This window comes from Lampetra fluviatilis, chromosome 66 (assembly GCF_964198595.1).
Source record: "Lampetra fluviatilis chromosome 66, kcLamFluv1.1, whole genome shotgun sequence".
NCBI lineage: Eukaryota > Metazoa > Chordata > Hyperoartia > Petromyzontiformes > Petromyzontidae > Lampetra > Lampetra fluviatilis.
This window is the reverse complement of record NC_136340.1, coordinates 222,277-240,596: the sequence shown is the minus strand read 5'-3', so window position 1 is coordinate 240,596 and position 18,320 is coordinate 222,277. Positions and strand designations below refer to the sequence as shown.

Here is an 18,320-nt window from a genome sequence, read left to right as displayed (position 1 = left end):
GCGGTGTTCTTGTGTTGTAGTGTTGTGTAGTGGTAGTGTATTGTTGTGGTGTATTGTTGTGGTGATGTTGTGGTGTTGTGATGTTGTGGTGTTGTGGTGTTGTGGTGTTGTGTTGTGATGTTGTGGTGTTGTTGTGTTGTGGTGTTGTGATGTTGTGGTGTTGTGGTGTTGTGTTGTGATGTTGTGGTGTTGTTGTGTTGTGGTGTTGTGGTGTTGTAGTGTTGTGTTGTTGTGGTGTTGTATTGTTGTTGTGTTGTGGTGTTGTATTGTTGTTGTGTTGTGGTGTTGTGTTGTGGTGTTGTGGTGTTGTGTTGTTACCGGAGTGAGGGGAGCCAGGCTGGGAGCCTCCTCATGTCCTCATTGATCGACTTCTCCAGATCGTCCAGAACAGAGGATTCTGGGAAATCAACACGGGCACACGGCAACACTCAGAAACACTCCTCACTCTCTAAGTGGTGGTGACATCACCACGGCGCTTGTGCCAGGCTAGGTGCAGGAGGAGGTCACGGGACAGACCCAGCAGGTGCCATAGGTTGTACTGCTGTACCAGGCTAGGTGCAGGAGGAGGTCACGGGACAGACCCAGCAGGTGCCATAGGTTGTACTGCTGTACCAGGCTAGGTGCAGGAGGAGGTCACGGGACAGACCCAGCAGGTGCCATAGGTTGTACTGCTGTACCAGGCTAGGTGCAGGAGGAGGTCACGGGACAGACCCAGCAGGTGCCATAGGTTGTACTGCTGTACCAGGCTAGGTGCAGGAGGAGTAGGGAATTGAACCCAGTAGGTCTCCCCGTTGCGAGGAGGAGGAGGCGGTGGTGGTGGTGGCGGTGGTGGTGGTGGTGGTTAGGCCTCGGCAAGGTAAGGTAAAAGTTAAAAGGTAAAAACAACGAGCCTACCTTTACCTTACCACAATAAAATCACTCTACCCTACCTTTTACCCTTTAGCAGGTAAGGTAAAAGGTAATAGGTAAAAAGCAACGAGACTACCTTTTACCCTTACCCCATACAAATTACCCGATTACAGGGTAATTACTGGGTACTACACATGGAAAAGATTTATAACGGTATATAACGGTAAATGCTATAAGGTAGAGCGCTTTATTCATATAGAATACTCTCGATTATTCCAATTTTACACGCTTTCTTTGAACTCACTCTGTCTGTTGTTGTCGTTGTTGTTGTCGTATCCTCAAATCTTGTAACTAAATTTTAACCCACTTCCCAATGTGGTATCGACTGCAAACTTGGTATACTTATGTGATACTGATGACAACACTATGTTCTATCATAAAAAATAGAAAACATATTTTAAAATATTACTTGTTTATATGTTATGTTTCAGCTTGGGTCTAATTGACTGACGTTGGCTGTAATTGGCCACGGTCCCTTACGTTGTGGCAAGCTTCGGGGCCACTTCCTGGAGTCGTGGAGTTCTGCCATTAATAGTACATTTCATAAAAGCGTGTTTTTGTTTAAGTTTGTTTAAATATTACTTGTTAAATGGAGGCCACGGAGCTTTTAGTGGTACACTAGGTACCGTATTTACCGGATAAAAATTCGCGCTTCCTTTACCCTACCGGGTAATTCTTCCGAGCTACCTTTACCCTGTACCCTTTACCTTACCCCTTGGCATGTCGACAACTTTACCCTTTACCTTTACCCTTTTACCCGGTAAAAAGGGTAAATTACCTTACCTTGCCGAGGCCTAGTGGTGGTGGTGGTGGTGGTGGCGGTGGTGGCGGTGCCACAGTGAGTGTCATCACGGCGCCGCCCCAGTCCGGTGCAGTGTGGTGGTGGTGGCGGTGCAGTGCGGTGCTGTGGCAGTGTGGTGTGGTAGTGTCGTGGCAGTGTGGTGGTGGCGGTGTAGTGTGGTGGTGGTGGCGGGGCAGTGTGGTGGTGGTTGTAGTGGTGGCAGTGCGGTGGTTGTGGTGGTGGTGGCAGTGTGGTTGTGGTGGCGGTGGTGGTGGCAGTGCGGTGGTGGTGGCAGTGTGGTGGTGGTAGCAGTGTGGCGGTTGTTGTGGTGGTGGTGGCGGTGGTGGTGGCAGTGCGGTGGTTGTGGTGGTGGCAGTGTGGTTGTGGTGGCGGTGGTGGTGGCAGTGCGGTGGTGGTGGCAGTGTGGTGGTGGTAGCAGTGTGGCGGTTGTTGTGGTGGTGGTGGCGGTGGTGGTGGCAGTGCGGTGGTTGTGGTGGTGGCAGTGTGGTTGTGGTGGCGGTGGTGGTGGCAGTGCGGTGGTGGTGGCAGTGTGGTCATGGTAGCAGTGTGGCGGTTGTTGTGGTGGTGGTGGCGGTGGTGGTAGCAGTGTGGCGGTGGTTGTGGTGGTTGTGGTGGTGGTGGTTGTGGTGTTGGTGGTGCCCTCACCCAGGCCATAGAGGAGTGGCTGGAAGGCTCCCGAGTGCAGGTCCACGAAGAGGTGGAGGCACTCGGAGCGCCCGCAGGGCTCCAGCACCGGCACCACCAGCGTGGGCACTGCCAGCTCCACAAACGCTGGCACAGCAGCAGCAGCAGAGGGGGCACGGGGGAGGGGGGGAGGGGAAGAAGGAGGTGGAGGGTGAGGAAGAGGGAGAGAATGTGGGGGATGAGGAGGGGGCGGAGGAGGGTAATGAGGGGGTCGAGGAGGAGGAGGTGGAGAGGAGATGGAGAGGAGGGGGAGGAGGAGGTGGAGAGGAGGTGGAGAGGAGGTGGAGAGGAGGGGGAGGAGGAGGCCGAGGGGTAATGAGGAGGGCGAGGAGGAGGAGGGCGGGAGATGGGGGTGGAGAAGGACGGAGAGGAAGAGGAAGAGAAGGAGGGAGATGAGGGTGGCGAGGAGGAGGAGGGTGCAAAGGAGAAGCAGGAGGGGGAGAGGAGGGGGGAGAGGAGGGGGAGGAGGAGGGGCGCGGTGTTCGATGAGCGACGCTCACAACAACAACAGAGCGCCGGGGGGGTTAAAATGCAGTAGAGGACACAAGGACACCAGTTGTAGATCTAAACTAGACACCATTTATTTATTTATTTCACCACGTGTAGCAGCCTCCCCCGCAATTCTCCATCCCCCCCCCCGTGTCCCCCCCCCCCGCCGCGTGTATCCACCACTCACAATTCTCGTTGGGGTTATGTGCCCTGAGCAGGGCCTTGAGCTCGTACAGCTTCTGGTGAGCGCGGGCGTGGACACTGTCAATCAGCAGCTTCTCCAGAGACAGGTGCCCAATCTGAGCACCACCACCAACACCACCGCAGCAGCAGCAGCAGCACACACACACACACACCGACAAAGGTCCCCCGTGTAGCCTCAACAGACACACCAATACCAATACCAGCAATTGGCCGCTAAGCAGCAGTGAGGTCACCACGGCACCTGTGCCAGGCCAGGTGCACTTCCAGGTCACGTGAAGTGTCCAAGGCTCGCTGCAGGCAGAAGGCCACGGCACAGGCAGCAGGTGCCACGGGTCGACTGACAGCGATGAACGGCAGATGCACCACCTGTGCCAACTTGCTGTGCTTTAGCCACCCCGCCATTCGCCACTAAGTGGCGTTGACGTCACCACGACGCTTGTGCCAGGCCAAGTGCACCTTGAGGCCACGTGAAGTGTCGAACGCCCGCTGGCAGGAGGTCACGGGGCAGACCCAGCAGGTGCCACGGGTCGACTGACCGAGATGACCGAGATGACTGGCTGATGCACCACCTGTGCCCCCTACTGTACCAACTTGCTGTGCTTTAGCCACCCGGCGCTCCGCTCGTTGTTGTGAGCGTCACTCCCACCACCCACCCTCCATTGTTGCTGGAGACTGCCTCCGAACTGCCCAGTAGCAGCGCACTTCACGAGCCTCCTGTACCAGTCCATTCAGCTCCAGATCCTTCTGTACTGCATCAATCCATCTCCAGCCCGTGCCGTGCCCATTTAGACCCCTCTATCCGGCCAAACAGAAGCCGCTTGGCCATGCGGTGGCTGCGCATGCGGGCAACGTGACCCAGCCCACCGGAGGAGCTCACCGATGGCACTGCAGATCTTACAAGGATCTGTGAGCTCCTCACACAATCCAGTCTGGTTAAAACCAGGATGGATCGTAGGCAGGACAGCCTGAAAGTTTCTGACTGGTCAACGTTCGGCAAGCGTAGAGGAAGGGAGGGGCATGATTGTGGCCGAGCAGACTCACAGCTTCATGTGTGCGAGTGAGCAGATGAGCGTGTGAGTGAGCGGGTGTGTGAACAGGCGAGTGAACAGGCGAGTGAACAGGCGAGTGAACAGGCGAGTGAACAGGCGAGTGAACAGGTGAGTGAACAGGTGAGTGAACAGGCGAGTGAACAGGTGAGTGAACAGGCGAGTGAACAGGCGAGTGAACAGGCGAGTGAACAGGCGAGTGAACAGGCGAGTGAACAGGTGAGTGAACAGGTGAGTGAACAGGCGAGTGAACAGGCGAGTGAACAGGCGAGTGAACAGGCGAGTGAACAGGTGAGTGAACAGGCGAGTGAACAGGTGAGTGAACAGGCGAGTGAACAGGTGAGTGAACAGGTGAGTGAACAGGCGAGTGAACAGGCGAGTGAGCAGGCGAGTGAACAGGTGAGTGAACAGGTGAGTGAACAGGTGAGTGAACAGGCGAGTGAACAGGCGAGTGAACAGGCGAGTGAACAGGCGAGTGAACAGGTGAGTGAACAGGCGAGTGAACAGGTGAGTGAACAGGCGAGTGAACAGGTGAGTGAACAGGTGAGTGAACAGGCGAGTGAACAGGTGAGTGAGCAGGCGAGTGAACAGGTGAGTGAACAGGTGAGTGAACAGGCGAGTGAACAGGTGAGTGAACAGGCGAGTGAACAGGTGAGTGAACAGGCGAGTGAACAGGTGAGTGAACAGGTGAGTGAACAGGCGAGTGAACAGGTGAGTGAACAGGCGAGTGAACAGGCGAGTGAACAGGTGAGTGAACAGGCGAGTGAACAGGCGAGTGAACAGGTGAGTGAACAGGCGAGTGAACAGGCGAGTGAACAGGCGAGTGAACAGTGAACAGGTGAGTGAACAGGTGAGTGAACAGGTGAGTGAACAGGTGAGTGAACAGGCGAGTGAACAGTGAACAGGTGAGTGAACAGGTGAGTGAACAGGTGAGTGAACAGGCGAGTGAACAGTGAACAGGTGAGTGAACAGGTGAGTGAACAGGTGAGTGAACAGGCGAGTGAACAGGTGAGTGAACAGGCGAGTGAACAGGTGAGTGAACAGGCGAGTGAACAGGCGAGTGAACAGGCGAGTGAACAGGCGAGTGAACAGGCGAGTGAACAGGTGAGTGAGCAGGCGAGTGAGCAGGTGAGTGAACAGGCGAGTGAACAGGCGAGTGAACAGGCGAGTGAACAGGTGAGTGAGCAGGCGAGTGAGCAGGTGAGTGAACAGGCGAGTGAACAGGCGAGTGAACAGGTGAGTGAACAGGTGAGTGAACAGGCGAGTGAGCAGGCGAGTGAACAGGCGAGTGAACAGGTGAGTGAACAGGCGAGTGAGCAGGTGAGTGAACAGGCGAGTGAACAGGCGAGTGAACAGGTGAGTGAACAGGCGAGTGAACAGGCGAGTGAACAGGCGAGTGAACAGGCGAGTGAACAGGCGAGTGAACAGGTGAGGGAGCAGGCGAGTGAGCAGGTGAGTGAACAGGCGAGTGAACAGGCGAGTGAACAGGTGAATGAACAGGTGAGTGAACAGGCGAGTGAGCAGGCGAGTGAGCAGGTGAGTGAGCAGGCGAGTGAGCAGGCGAGTGAGCAGGCGAGTGAACAGGCGAGTGAACAGGCGAGTGAACAGGCGAGTGAGCAGGCGAGTGAACAGGCGAGTGAGCAGGCGAGTGAGCAGGCGAGTGAACAGGCGAGTGAACAGGCGAGTGAGCAGGCGAGTGAACAGGCGAGTGAACAGGCGAGTGAACAGGCGAGTGAACAGGCGAGTGAACAGGTGAGTGAACAGGCGAGTGAACAGGCGAGTGAACAGGTGAGTGAACAGGCGAGTGAACAGGTGAGTGAACAGGCGAGTGAACAGGTGAGTGAACAGGCGAGTGAACAGGCGAGTGAACAGGTGAGTGAACAGGTGAGTGAACAGGCGAGTGAACAGGTGAGTGAACAGGCGAGTGAACAGGCGACTGTACTCTGCGTGTGCCGTCTGTCTACTCTCTCCGTGCAGTGCCGCCACTCACCTGCATCGCCCTCTGAACCAGGTGGTTGTCGATAGGCGGCAGTGGGGGGTCATGTGACACCTGCAGGGGCTTGGAGGCGTCCGATTGGTCGATCTGCACCAGCACCTTGTACACGGGGGCGGAGCCAGAACGGCGGGCCAGGATCTGTTGACTGCATGGACAGACGCACGGACGCGTGATTACGGGCTGAGTCCACCTAGAGGAAGCCCACACACCCACGTAGCCTCACACAGGCTGTCTGTGGCAAGTGCTGTTAGTAGCGAGTCGCAGCACCCATGGAGGCCGCCGCTGAGGCTCACACCAGGGGGTGGGCGGCCAGCACCACAGTGCTGCTACGCTGACTCCACACGCTGCCACTACGTACTCAGTTGAAGGCTGAGTCGACCTAGGGGAGGCCCGAAATCGGGTTCAGATAAGTCACTGGTGCTGGTCGTGAGCGAGGATCGAACTCGGGTTCTCTGCCGGGCTCGCAGCGCAAGCACAGCGCTAACCGTTGCACCACCGCTCCCCCCTCCACCACACTCACCACCACACTCACCACCACACTCACCACCACACTCACCACCACACTCACCACCACACTCACCCCCCACTCACCACCACACAAGCAGCGTGAGGCTGTCAAGAGTGAGTGGCGCTCACCAGCTCTCTCCCTCACCCCACTCACCACTCCACTCACCACCCCACTCACCACGTCACTCACCACCCCACTCACCACCCCACTCACCACCCCACTCACCACCACACTCACCACCACACTCACCACCACACTCACCACCACACTCACCACCCCACTCACCACCCCACTCACCCCCACACTCACCCCCCACTCACCACTACACTCACCACCCCACTCACCACCCCACTCACCACCCCACTCACCACCACACTCACAACCACACTCACCCCCCACTCACCACCACACTCACCCCCCACTCACCACCACACTCACCCCCCACTCACCACCACACTCACCACCCCACTCACCACCCCACTCACCACCACACTCACCCCCCCACTCACCACCACACTCACCCCCCACTCACCTCACCCCCCCACACTCACCACCACCCACTCACCCCCCACTCACCACCACACTCACCCCCCACTCACCACCACACTCACCACCCCACTCACCACCCACACCACTCACCCACCACCCACTCACCACCCCACTCACCACCCACTCACCACCCCACTCACCACCCCACTCACCACCCCACTCACCACCCCTACTCACCACCCCACTCACCACCCCACTCACCCCCCACTCAACCACCACACTCACCACCCCACTCACCACCCACTCACCACCACACTCACCCCCCACTCACCACCACCTCACCACCCCACTCACCACCACACTCACCCCCCACTCACCCACACTCACCACCCCACTCACACCCCACTCACCACCCCCACTCACCACCCCACTCACCACCCCACTCACCACCCCACTCACAACCACACTCACCACCACACTCACCCCCCACACTCACCACCACACTCACCCCCCACTCACCACCCCACTCACCACCCCACTCACCACCACACTCACCACCACACTCACCACCACACTCACCACCACACTCACCCCACTCACCACACTCACCACCCCACTCACCACCACACTCACCCCACTCACACACACTCACCACCCCACTCACCCACCACACTCACCACCCACTCACCCCACACTCACCACCACACTCACCACCACACTCACCACCCACCACACTCACCACCACACTCACCACCCCACTCACCACCACACTCACCACCCCACTCACCACCCTCACCACCCCACTCACCAACTCACCACCCCACTCACCACCTCACCACCCACTCACCACCACACTCACCACCCCACTCACCACCCACCACTCACCACCACACTCACCACCCCACTCACCACCCACCACTCACCACCACACTCAACACACGCTCACCACCGCAACTCACTTCCACACTAGCAGTGTGAGGCTGTGTCCTGGTGAGTAGTGCTCCACCAGCACCAGCTCTCCCCAGCGCTCGCGGATATCAGCGACCGCGCCTGGCGAGTGGAGCACCTCCAGCTGCAGCGAGAGGCCAGAACGAGTCTGGGGGGGGCAAGGGGACGAGTCAAGGAAGGCACAAGGAGGGTGGCTATGAGATGTTAACTCCCTCGCCTGGCATGCAGGAGGTCGTGGGTTCAACCCCGGACCTTGACGCTTGAAGCTGTATAGAGTCTCTCTCTCTCATCATCACAGTAGCTAGGAGATGTTAACTACCTCGCCTGGCATGCTGGTCACTGCGTGGAATTTTCTCCGGGCCCTCCGGTTTTTCCCTCCGCTTTGAGATTTGACGGGATGCATTTTAGAGTTATTTGGCTTCTATAAATGTCCACGTGATGATGAGCCGCTTTGTTGAGCGATCGTTCGTGATGGCCCACGTCGCTCATGAAAAATAGCTCAGTGGGCCTTACGTGGAAAACTCAAAATACTTTAGCTTGAGCCCATGTCCAGATCTTTCGAGGAGCTGCCATCAGCTCCGCACAGCGATATTCAGAGTGGGTGAAGCGGCTTCTGCAGCAGCAGCAGCAGCAGTGGGTAGAGGATACGCAGGCAGCTGTACATGTCCTGCAGCGGACGCTCGTCACAGAAGAGGCGGCTCTGCACCAGCTGGTGCAGGAAGTCCACCTGGACGGCGTGCACCAGCGCACGACCGTCTGCACGGAGACAACAACAACACACACACACGCGCACACACGCGCACACACACACGCACACACGCACACACACACACACCAGCACACACACACGCGCGCACACGGACACACACACACACACGCACGCACACACACGCACAAACACACACACACACACGCACACACACGCACGCACACACGCACACACGCGCACACACACACGCACACACAATAACTGGGAGGGTCGAGCTGGTGTATCCATCAGGGATGTGCAGTCAGGGGAGGCAGAGCCTCGCCTGTCATACTCCAAAGAAAATAGTTTTTAGGAAAAGTAAAAAAAAAAAATTAGATTTTTCCACTGATCTGTGTTATAAATGTCATTTCTGTATGATTCCAATAACTTTTAAAGTCAAAATCGGCAAATTTGCGGAGCTCCGCTGCAAATAGAGGGAGAGTCGAGAGGTGAGGCAGCGACGAGCTCAGCCTCCCCTCTGATTGCGCAACCCCTCAGAAACTGGATGGAGCCGCGGGCAATAAGCGCGTGCCTGTTACTATCTCAGTGTCACCAATGTAATGTTTGTAGACCCCTTCATTTCATGTCCTCGCCTTCCATACTCCAGGCAACTTGTGTCACGTGTGTGTATAAAGATAGTTAGGCTCGCTGGTCTCGTCATGAAACTGCAATGAAAAAGCACCAGGGGAGGCGGCTATCACATCTGCGTGTCTAACCTCACCGCACGGCACGGATGTCCATGACATCCCAGAGGCCAATATCAAGATGATGAAAAACTAAATGGCATTTACTCTTTCCGGCCAGAATACAGGAGTTGTGTTAAAATGAAAAAAGAGAATTAGGTGTTTACCCCTTCGGCAATAATACAACAGGAGTTGCGTGAAGATGTTCAAACACCACACAGCTACCGCTTGCAAGGGGTCGAGTCTGCATTAACCGCACGCGGACACGTGATGAACATGCAACGTATGGTGGTGACGGTGAGCGTGTTGGTCGTGGTGGTGGTGGTGAGCGTGTGGTCGTGGTGGTGGTGGTGAGCATGGTGGTGTTGGTGAGCGTGTGGTGACGGTGAGCGTGTGGTGACGGTGAGCGTGTGGTCGTGGTGGTGATGGTGGTGGTGGTGGTGAGCATGTGGTGGTGAGCGTGGTGGTGTTGGTGAGCATGTGGTGGTGAGCGTGGTGGTGTTGGTGAGCGTGCTGGTGGTGGTGTTGGTGAGCGTGTTGGTGGTGGTGTTGGTGAGCATGTGGTGGTGAGCGTGGTGGTGTTGGCGAGCGTGTTAGTGGTGGTGTTGGTGAGCATGTGGTGGTGAGCGTGGTGGTGTTGGTGAGCGTGCTGGTGGTGGTGTTGGTGAGCATGTGGTGGTGAGCGTGGTGGTGTTGGTGAGCGTGTTGGTGGTGGTGTTGGTGAGCGTGCTGGTGGTGGTGTTGGTGAGCGTGTGGTGGTGAGCGTGGTGGTGTTGGTGAGCGTGCTGGTGGTGGTGTTGGTGAGCGTGTGGTGGTGAGCGTGGTGGTGTTGGTGAGCGTGCTGGTGGTGGTGGTGTTGGTGAGCCGACACTCACCCCCCGTGTCTCTGTCCTGCACCAGGATGCGCAGCTTGAGGAGTCTCCAGGGGATGTCCGGGTCGTCCCCCATGACGGTGAGCACCGCCTCAAACTCACCGTCCACGCACAGCCTCACCCGGCCCCGCTCTGGGATATGGGGATGAACACAGGGGTGGACATGGGAGTGGACATGGAGGTGGACATGAGGGGGACACGGGTGAGACACGGGTGGGACACGGGAGGGTACATGGAAGGGGGACATGGGGGGGGGGACACGTGGGGGGGGGGGGGGACACGTGGGGGGGGGGGGGGGACACGGGGAGGGGGGGGGCACGGGGGGGGCATGTGGGGATATGCGGAAACACGGGGGGTGAGACACATCGGGACACGGTTGAGGCAAGGGGAGACAGGGGTGATATAAGCCAAGACATGGACGAGTGGATGGGTGGGTGAGTGAGTGGGTGAGTGAGTGGGTGAGTGGATGGGTGGGTGAGTGAGTGAGTGAGTGGGTGAGTGAGTGCGTGAGTGAGTGGGTGGGTGGATGGGTGAGTGAGTGAGAGGGTGGGTGAGTGAGTGAGAGGGTGAGTGAGTGAGTGAGAGGGTGTGTGGGTGGGTGGGTGAGTAGATGAGTGGGTGAGTGAGTGGGTGAATGAATGAGTGGGTGGGTGGTTGGGTGGGTGGATGGGTGAGAGGGTGGGTGGATGGGTGAGTGAGAGGGTGGGTAAGTGAGTAGGTGGGTGAGTGAGTTGGTGAGTAACTGACCCACGGTGAGTGAGGCGAGGCGTGGAGGCAGGTGAGTGCTGATGAGTCGGTGCTGCAGGATGTGGTTGAGGTGCACCAGAGTCGACAACTTCTCCGCTCGGGTGATTGGGTCCGGCGGGATGATCTTATCCTACAACACCCGGCAAGCCACAACAACAACAACAAGTCAACAAGTCAACAACAATGCGATGACAAGGGAGAGTGTGTATGGTGGTGGTGATGGTGTGGTGAGGGTGTAGTGAGAGTGTGTGTACGTGTGTATAAGTGCTGTGTGTGCGTGGTGAGTGTGTGATGGTGAGTTTCAGTGTCTACGTTGGGAAGCGGTGGTGCAGTGGGGTTAGCGTGCTGCAATGCGCTACAATTGGCACCGTTGGCTATGTGCGATGCGGAATAAGTTTAAATACAAATGTAGTGAATGTAGTGTGGCTAGATGGGCGTTCAACAGCCAAGTGTAGGCTGTGTTGTTGTGTTGTTGTGTTGCTGTGTTGTTGTGTTGCTGTGTTGTTGTGTTGTAGTAAATCGTGTTGCTCCCAAGACAACGTCTGCAACTCATTTGGACTCGCTACACGTGCACAGAGACCCGCCGACACCCAGACTCAGAGACACCCAGACTCGGAGACACCCAGACTCGGAGACACCCAGACTCGGAGACACCCAGACTCGGAGACACCCAGACTCGGAGACACCCAGACTCGGAGACACCCAGACTCGGAGACACCCAGACTCGGAGACACCCAGACTCGGAGACACCCAGACTCGGAGACACCCAGACTCGGAGACACCCAGACTCGGAGACACCCAGACTCGGAGACACCCAGACTCGGAGACACCCAGACTCGGAGACACCCAGACTCGGAGACACCCAGACTCGGAGACACCCAGACTCGGAGACACCCAGACTCGGAGACACCCAGACTCGGAGACACCCAGACTCGGAGACACCCAGACTCGGAGACACCCAGACTCAGAGACACCCAGACTCAGAGACACCCAGACTCAGAGACACCCATAGAAATCCCTATATTAGCCCGGTTGGCTACGTACGGTGCAAAACAAGTCCAACATTCATACATAAACTATACCATACACTACACTATACACTTGTATACACGATACACTACAGCGCGTTGTGGTGGTGGTGGTGAGCGTGTGGTGGTGGTGAGTGTGTGGTGGTGAGCGTGTGGTGGTGGTGAGTGTGTGGTGGTGAGCGTGTGGTGGTGGTGAGTGTGTGGTGGTGAGCGTGTGGTGGTGGGTGAGTGTGTGATGGTGAGCGTGTGGTGGTGGTGAGTGTGTGGTGGTGAGCGTGTGGTGGTGGTGAGTGTGTGGTGGGTGAGCGTGTGGTGGTGGTGAGTGTGTGGTGGTGAGCGTGTGGTGGTGGTGAGTGTGTGGTGGTGAGTGTGGTGGTGAGTGTGTGGTGGTGGTGAGTGTGTGGTGGTGAGCGTGTGGTGGTGGTGAGTGTGTGGTGGGTGAGCGTGTGGTGGTGGTGAGTGTGTGGTGGTGAGCGTGTGTGGTGGTGAGCGTGCCTCACCCGGATGCAGGTGGGGAGGCGTGGGTAGGTGCCCGTGGTGAGCGTGTCGATGGCGCAGTGGATGGAGAATGCGGGGAGGCGCGCGTGCACCAGCGCGTCGCGCGCCAGCGCCGCCAGACGATCCGCAGAATCCACAAACAGCAGCGTGCCTTGCTCCAGGAAGCCGGAGATCAGCTGGGACGTGGACGGGGGAGACACGGAGAGGGAGACACGGAGAGGGAGACACGGAGAGGGAGACAGGGAGAGGGAGACAGGGAGAGGGAGACACGGAGAGGGAGACAGGGAGAGGGAGACAGGGAGAGGGAGACACGGAGAGGGAGACAGGGAGAGGGAGACACGGAGAGGGAGACAGGGAGAGGGAGACACGGAGAGGGAGACACGGAGAGGGAGACACGGAGAGGGAGACACAGAGAGGGAGACACGGAGAGGGAGACAGGGAGAGGGAGACACGGAGAGGGAGACACGGAGAGGGAGACACGGAGAGGGAGACACGGAGTGGGAGACACGGAGTGGGAGACACGGAGTGGGAGACACGGAGAGGGAGACAGGGAGAGGGAGACAGGGAGAGGGAGACAGAGAGAGGGAGACACGGAGAGGGAGACAGGGAGAGGGAGACAGGGAGAGGGAGACAGGGAGAGGGAGACAGGGAGAGGGAGACACGGAGAGGGAGACAGGGAGAGGGAGACAGGGAGAGGGAGACACGGAGAGGGAGACAGGGAGAGGGAGACACGGAGAGGGAGACAGGGAGAGGGAGACAGGGAGAGGGAGACACGGAGAGGGAGACACGGAGAGGGAGACACGGAGAGGGAGACAGGGAGAGGGAGACAGGGAGAGGGAGACACGGAGAGGGAGACACGGAGAGGGAGACAGGGAGAGGGAGACACGGAGAGGGAGACAGGGAGAGGGAGACAGGGAGAGGGAGACACGGAGAGGGAGACACGGAGAGGGAGACAGGGAGAGGGAGACACGGAGAGGGAGACACGGAGAGGGAGACAGAGAGAGGGAGACACGGAGAGGGAGACAGGGAGAGGGAGACAGGGAGAGGGAGACAGGGAGTGGGAGACACGGAGAGGGAGACACGGAGAGGGAGACAGAGAGAGGGAGACACGGAGAGGGAGACAGGGAGAGGGAGACAGGGAGAGGGAGACAGGGAGAGGGAGACAGGGAGAGGGAGACACGGAGAGGGAGACATGGAGAGGGAGACAGGGAGTGGGAGACACGGAGAGGGAGACACGGAGAGGGAGACAGAGAGAGGGAGACACGGAGAGGGAGACAGGGAGAGGGAGACAGGGAGAGGGAGACAGGGAGAGGGAGACAGGGAGAGGGAGACACGGAGAGGGAGACAGGGAGAGGGAGACAGGGAGAGGGAGACAGGGAGAGGGAGACACGGAGAGGGAGACACGGAGAGGGAGACAGGGAGAGGGAGACACGGAGAGGGAGGATTGGGCCTTGCTCGAGGAAAACCGAGATCAGCTGGGACATGAATGGGGAGGAGATACGGAGGAGGGGTCGTGAGATACGGAGGAGGGGTCGTGGGGGTCGTGGGGGTCGTGGGGGTCGTGGGGGTCGTGGGGGTCGTGGGGGTCGTGGGGGTCGTGGGGGTCGTGGGGGTCGTGGGGGTCGTGGGGGTCGTGGTCTCACCGCGCACTTGTCCACCTTTCCCGCGTTCCCTGCCCACTTGACGAGCGCCAGGAGACGCACGAACAGCTGCCGCGTGCGCGTCGCAAACTGCACGATCTCCATCTTCCTGCCGGAGACATGGGAGCACGCGGAGACCCGCGGTGAGGCACGGGGACACGCTTGGAGACACGGGAAGATACGGAGAAAACACGGGGAGAACAAACACGGTGAGACACGCGGTGAGACACATGGTGAGACACAGAGACACGTGGAGACACGGGGAGACACGGGGAGACACGGGGGAGACACGCGGTGAGACACAGAGACACGGGGAGACACGGTGGAGACACGGGGAGACACGGTGGAGACACAGGGAGACACGGGGAGACACGCGGTGAGACACATGGTGAGACACAGAGACACGGGGAGACACGGTGGACACACGGAGGAGACACGGGGAGACACGGTGAGACACGGGGGAGACACGGGGAGACACGGGGAGACACGGGGAGACACGGGGAGACACGGGGGAGACACGGGGAGACACGGGGAGACACGGGGAGACACGGGGAGACACGGAGAGACACGGAGAGACACGGAGGAGACACGGAGAGACACGGGGAGACACGGGGGAGACACGGGGAGACACGGGGGAGACACGGGGAGACACGGGGAGACACGGGGAGACACGGGGGAGACACGGGGAGACACGGGGAGACACGGAGAGACACGGAGGAGACACGGAGAGACACGGGGAGACACGGGGGAGACACGGGGAGACACGAGGGAGACACGGGGAGACACGGGGGAGACACGGGGGAGACACGGGGAGACACGGGGAGACACGGAGAGACACGGAGAGACACGGGGAGACACGGGGGAGACACGGGGAGACACGGGGAGACACGGGGGAGACACGGGGGAGACACGGGGAGACACGGGGGAGACACGGGGGAGACACGGGGGAGACACGGGGGAGACACGGGGGAGACACGGGGGAGACACGGGGGAGACACGGGGAGACACGGGGGAGACACGGGGGAGACACGGGGAGACACGGGGGAGACACGGGGGAGACACGGGGAGACACGGGGAGACACGGGGGAGACACGGGGAGACACGGGGGAGACACGGGGGAGACACGGGGGAGACACGGGGGAGACACGGGGGAGACACGGGGGAGACACGGGGGAGACACGGGGGAGACACGGGGGAGACACGGAGAGACACGGGGAGACACGGGGAAACACGGGGGAGACACGGGGAGACACGGGGAGACACGGGGAGACACGGCGGAGACACGGGGAGACACGGGGAGACACAGGGGAAACACGGCGGAGACACGGGGGAGACACGGAGGAGACACGGGGGAGACACGGGGAGACACGGGGAGACACGGCGGAGACACGGGGAGACACGGGGAGACACAGGGGAAACACGGCGGAGACACGGGGGAGACACGGAGGAGACACGGGGGAGACACGGGGGAGACACGGAGGAGACACGGGGGAGACACGGGGGAGACACGGGGGAGACACGGGGGAGACACGGGGGAGACACGGGGGAGACACGGGGAGACACGGGGAGACACGGGGGAGACACGGGGAGACACGGGGAGACACGGGGAGACACGGAGAGACACGGGGAGACACGGGGAGACACGGTGAAGACACACGGTGAGACACATGGTGAGACAGGCGGTGAGACACGCGGTGAGACACAGAGACACGTGGAGACACGCGGGTAGTGACGTGGAGACACTCCTAGACTCCCACACTCTTAGACTTGCTACCGCTCACCACCACCACAGCCTCACTACGGCACCTACCTATTCCTCCACACTCACCACATGCTCACCAACTGCTGTTCACCACTAAGCAGGGGTGACATCACCACTGTGCTTGTGCCAGGCTAGGTGCACTTTGAGGCCACGTGAAAGTGTCGAATGCTCGCTGCTAGCAGGAGGTCTCGGGACAGACCCAGCAGGTGCCATGGGTTGCCAAGTTAGGTGCAGGAGGTCAAGGGACAGACCCAGCAGGTGCCATGGGTTGCCAAGTTAGGTGCAGGAGGTCTCGGGACAGACCCAGCAGGTGCCATGGGTTGCCAAGTTAGGTGCAGGAGGTCAAGGGACAGACCCAGCAGGTGCCATGGGTTGCCAAGTTAGGTGCAGGAGGTCAAGGGACAGACCCAGCAGGTGCCATGGGTTGCCAAGTTAGGTGCAGGAGGTCAAGGGACAGACCCAGCAGGTGCCATGGGTTGCCAAGTTAGGTGCAGGAGGTCAAGGGACAGACCCAGCAGGTGCCATGGGTTGACTGACTGAGATAACTAGCAGATGCACTACCAGCTGTGCCACCTACTGTGCCAATTCCCTGTGTTTTATCTGCCTGGCGCTCTGCTCATTGTTGTGAGCGTCGCTACTCCGCCTTCTGCTGTTGCTGAAGGGCGACCGCCTCCAACTGCCCAGTAGCGTCCTTCACGAGCCTCCTCCACAGAGGCCGATCTTGACACCGCTGGTTCCAGTCATCGGCAAGTCCACTCTTCCTGTACCACATCACTCCATCTCTTCTCTAGCCCATGCCATGCCCGTTTAGCCCCCTCTATCCGGCCAAACAAAAGCTGTTTAGGCATGCGGTGGCTGGGCATGTGGGCTACTTGACCCAGCCAACGCAGCCTTGCCTGCCGGAGGAGCTCACCGATGGGAGTTTGACTGCTACACCACACACACACTCACACACACCTACCCACACAGCTACCCACCCACGCCCCTCACCTCTCCATGTCGGTCTTGCGTGGGAGTCTGTAACGGCAATAGCATCATCACGGTGAGTAACCAGGGCGTGCCTCAAGTGAGGTACACAGTGTGATGCAGTGTGGTATCTCAGTGTGGTGTCTCGGTGTGGTGCGTCTGTGAGCCTGTGTGTAGTATGTGTAGTGTGTCTCTGCAAGTCTCAAAGCTCTGCTAGGACCAGCAGCTCGTGGTGTGTCTGTGTGCAGTGTGTGTAGTGTGTCTGTGTGTAGTGTGTCTGTGTGTAGTGTGTGTAGTGTGTGTAGTGTATGTGTGTGTGTAGTGTGTGCAGTGTGTGCAGTGAGTGCTGTGTGTGTAGTGTGTGAAGTGTGTGTGTAGCGTGTGTGTAGTGCAGTGTGTGTTGTGTGTTTAGTGTGTAGTGTGTCTGTAGTGTGTGTGTAGTGTGTGTGGTGTGTGTAGTGTGTGTGTGTAGTGTGTGTGTGTGTAGTGTATGTGTGTGTGTAGTGTGTGCAGTGTGTGCAGTGAGTGCTGTGTGTGTAGTATGTGGGGTGTGTGTGTAGTGTGTGTGTAGTGTGTATAGTGTGTGTGGTGTGTATAGTGTGTGTAGTGTGTGTAGTGTGTGTAGTGTGTGTGTGTTATGTGTGTTGTGTGTAGTGTGTGTAGTGTGTGTAGTGTGTTGTGTGTAGTGTGTGTAGTGTGTGTAGTGTGTGTGGGTAGTGTGTGTGTTTAGTGTGTGTGTAGTGTGTGTGTGTGTAGTGTGTGTGTGTGTAGTGTGTGTGTGTATAGTGTGTGTGTGTAGTGTGTGTAGTGTGTGTGTGTGTGGGTAGTGTGTGTGTGTAGTGTGTGTGTAGTGTGTGTGTGTGTAGTGTGTGTGTGTGTAGTGTGTGTGTGTATAGTGTGTGTGTGTAGTGTGTGTGTAGTGTGTGTGTATAGTGTGTGTGTATAGTGTGTGTGTAGTGTGTGTAGTGTGTATGTAGTGTGTATAGTGTGTGTGTAGTGTGTTGTGTGTGTAGTGTGTGTGTAGTGTGTGTGTGTAGTGTGTGTGTAGTGTGTATAGTGTGTGTGTGCAGTGTGTGCAGTGTGTGCAGTGTGTGTAGTGTGTGTGTAGTGTGTGTGTCGTGTGTGTGTAGTGTGTGTGTAGTGCGTGTATGTAGTGTGTGTGTAGTGTGTGTAGTGTGTGTAGTGTGTGTAGAGTGTGTGTGTGTAGTGTATGTATGTGTACAGTGTGAGTAGTGTGTGTGTGTAGTGTGTGTAGTGTGTGTGTAGTGTGTGTAGTGTGTGTGCAGTGTGTGTGTAGTGTG

General features: G+C 58.2%; 1 protein-coding gene across 1 annotated transcript in view; it reads right to left on the bottom strand.

Annotated features, from left to right (window-relative positions):
- Positions 1 to 18,320, bottom strand: part of MED14 (mediator complex subunit 14) — a 69,357-nt gene that overhangs the window by 43,736 nt on the left and 7,301 nt on the right. Inside the window, exons 3-13 of the mRNA XM_078882639.1 lie at positions 17,044 to 17,070; positions 14,295 to 14,400; positions 12,654 to 12,827; positions 11,126 to 11,255; positions 10,382 to 10,510; positions 8,715 to 8,831; positions 8,087 to 8,213; positions 6,125 to 6,275; positions 3,072 to 3,183; positions 2,357 to 2,482; positions 319 to 397 (exon numbers count right to left, since the gene is read on the bottom strand). Of these exons, the coding sequence (XP_078738765.1) occupies positions 319 to 397; positions 2,357 to 2,482; positions 3,072 to 3,183; positions 6,125 to 6,275; positions 8,087 to 8,213; positions 8,715 to 8,831; positions 10,382 to 10,510; positions 11,126 to 11,255; positions 12,654 to 12,827; positions 14,295 to 14,400; positions 17,044 to 17,070 (1,278 nt within the window). The remainder of the gene's footprint in view (positions 1 to 318; positions 398 to 2,356; positions 2,483 to 3,071; positions 3,184 to 6,124; positions 6,276 to 8,086; positions 8,214 to 8,714; positions 8,832 to 10,381; positions 10,511 to 11,125; positions 11,256 to 12,653; positions 12,828 to 14,294; positions 14,401 to 17,043; positions 17,071 to 18,320) is intronic.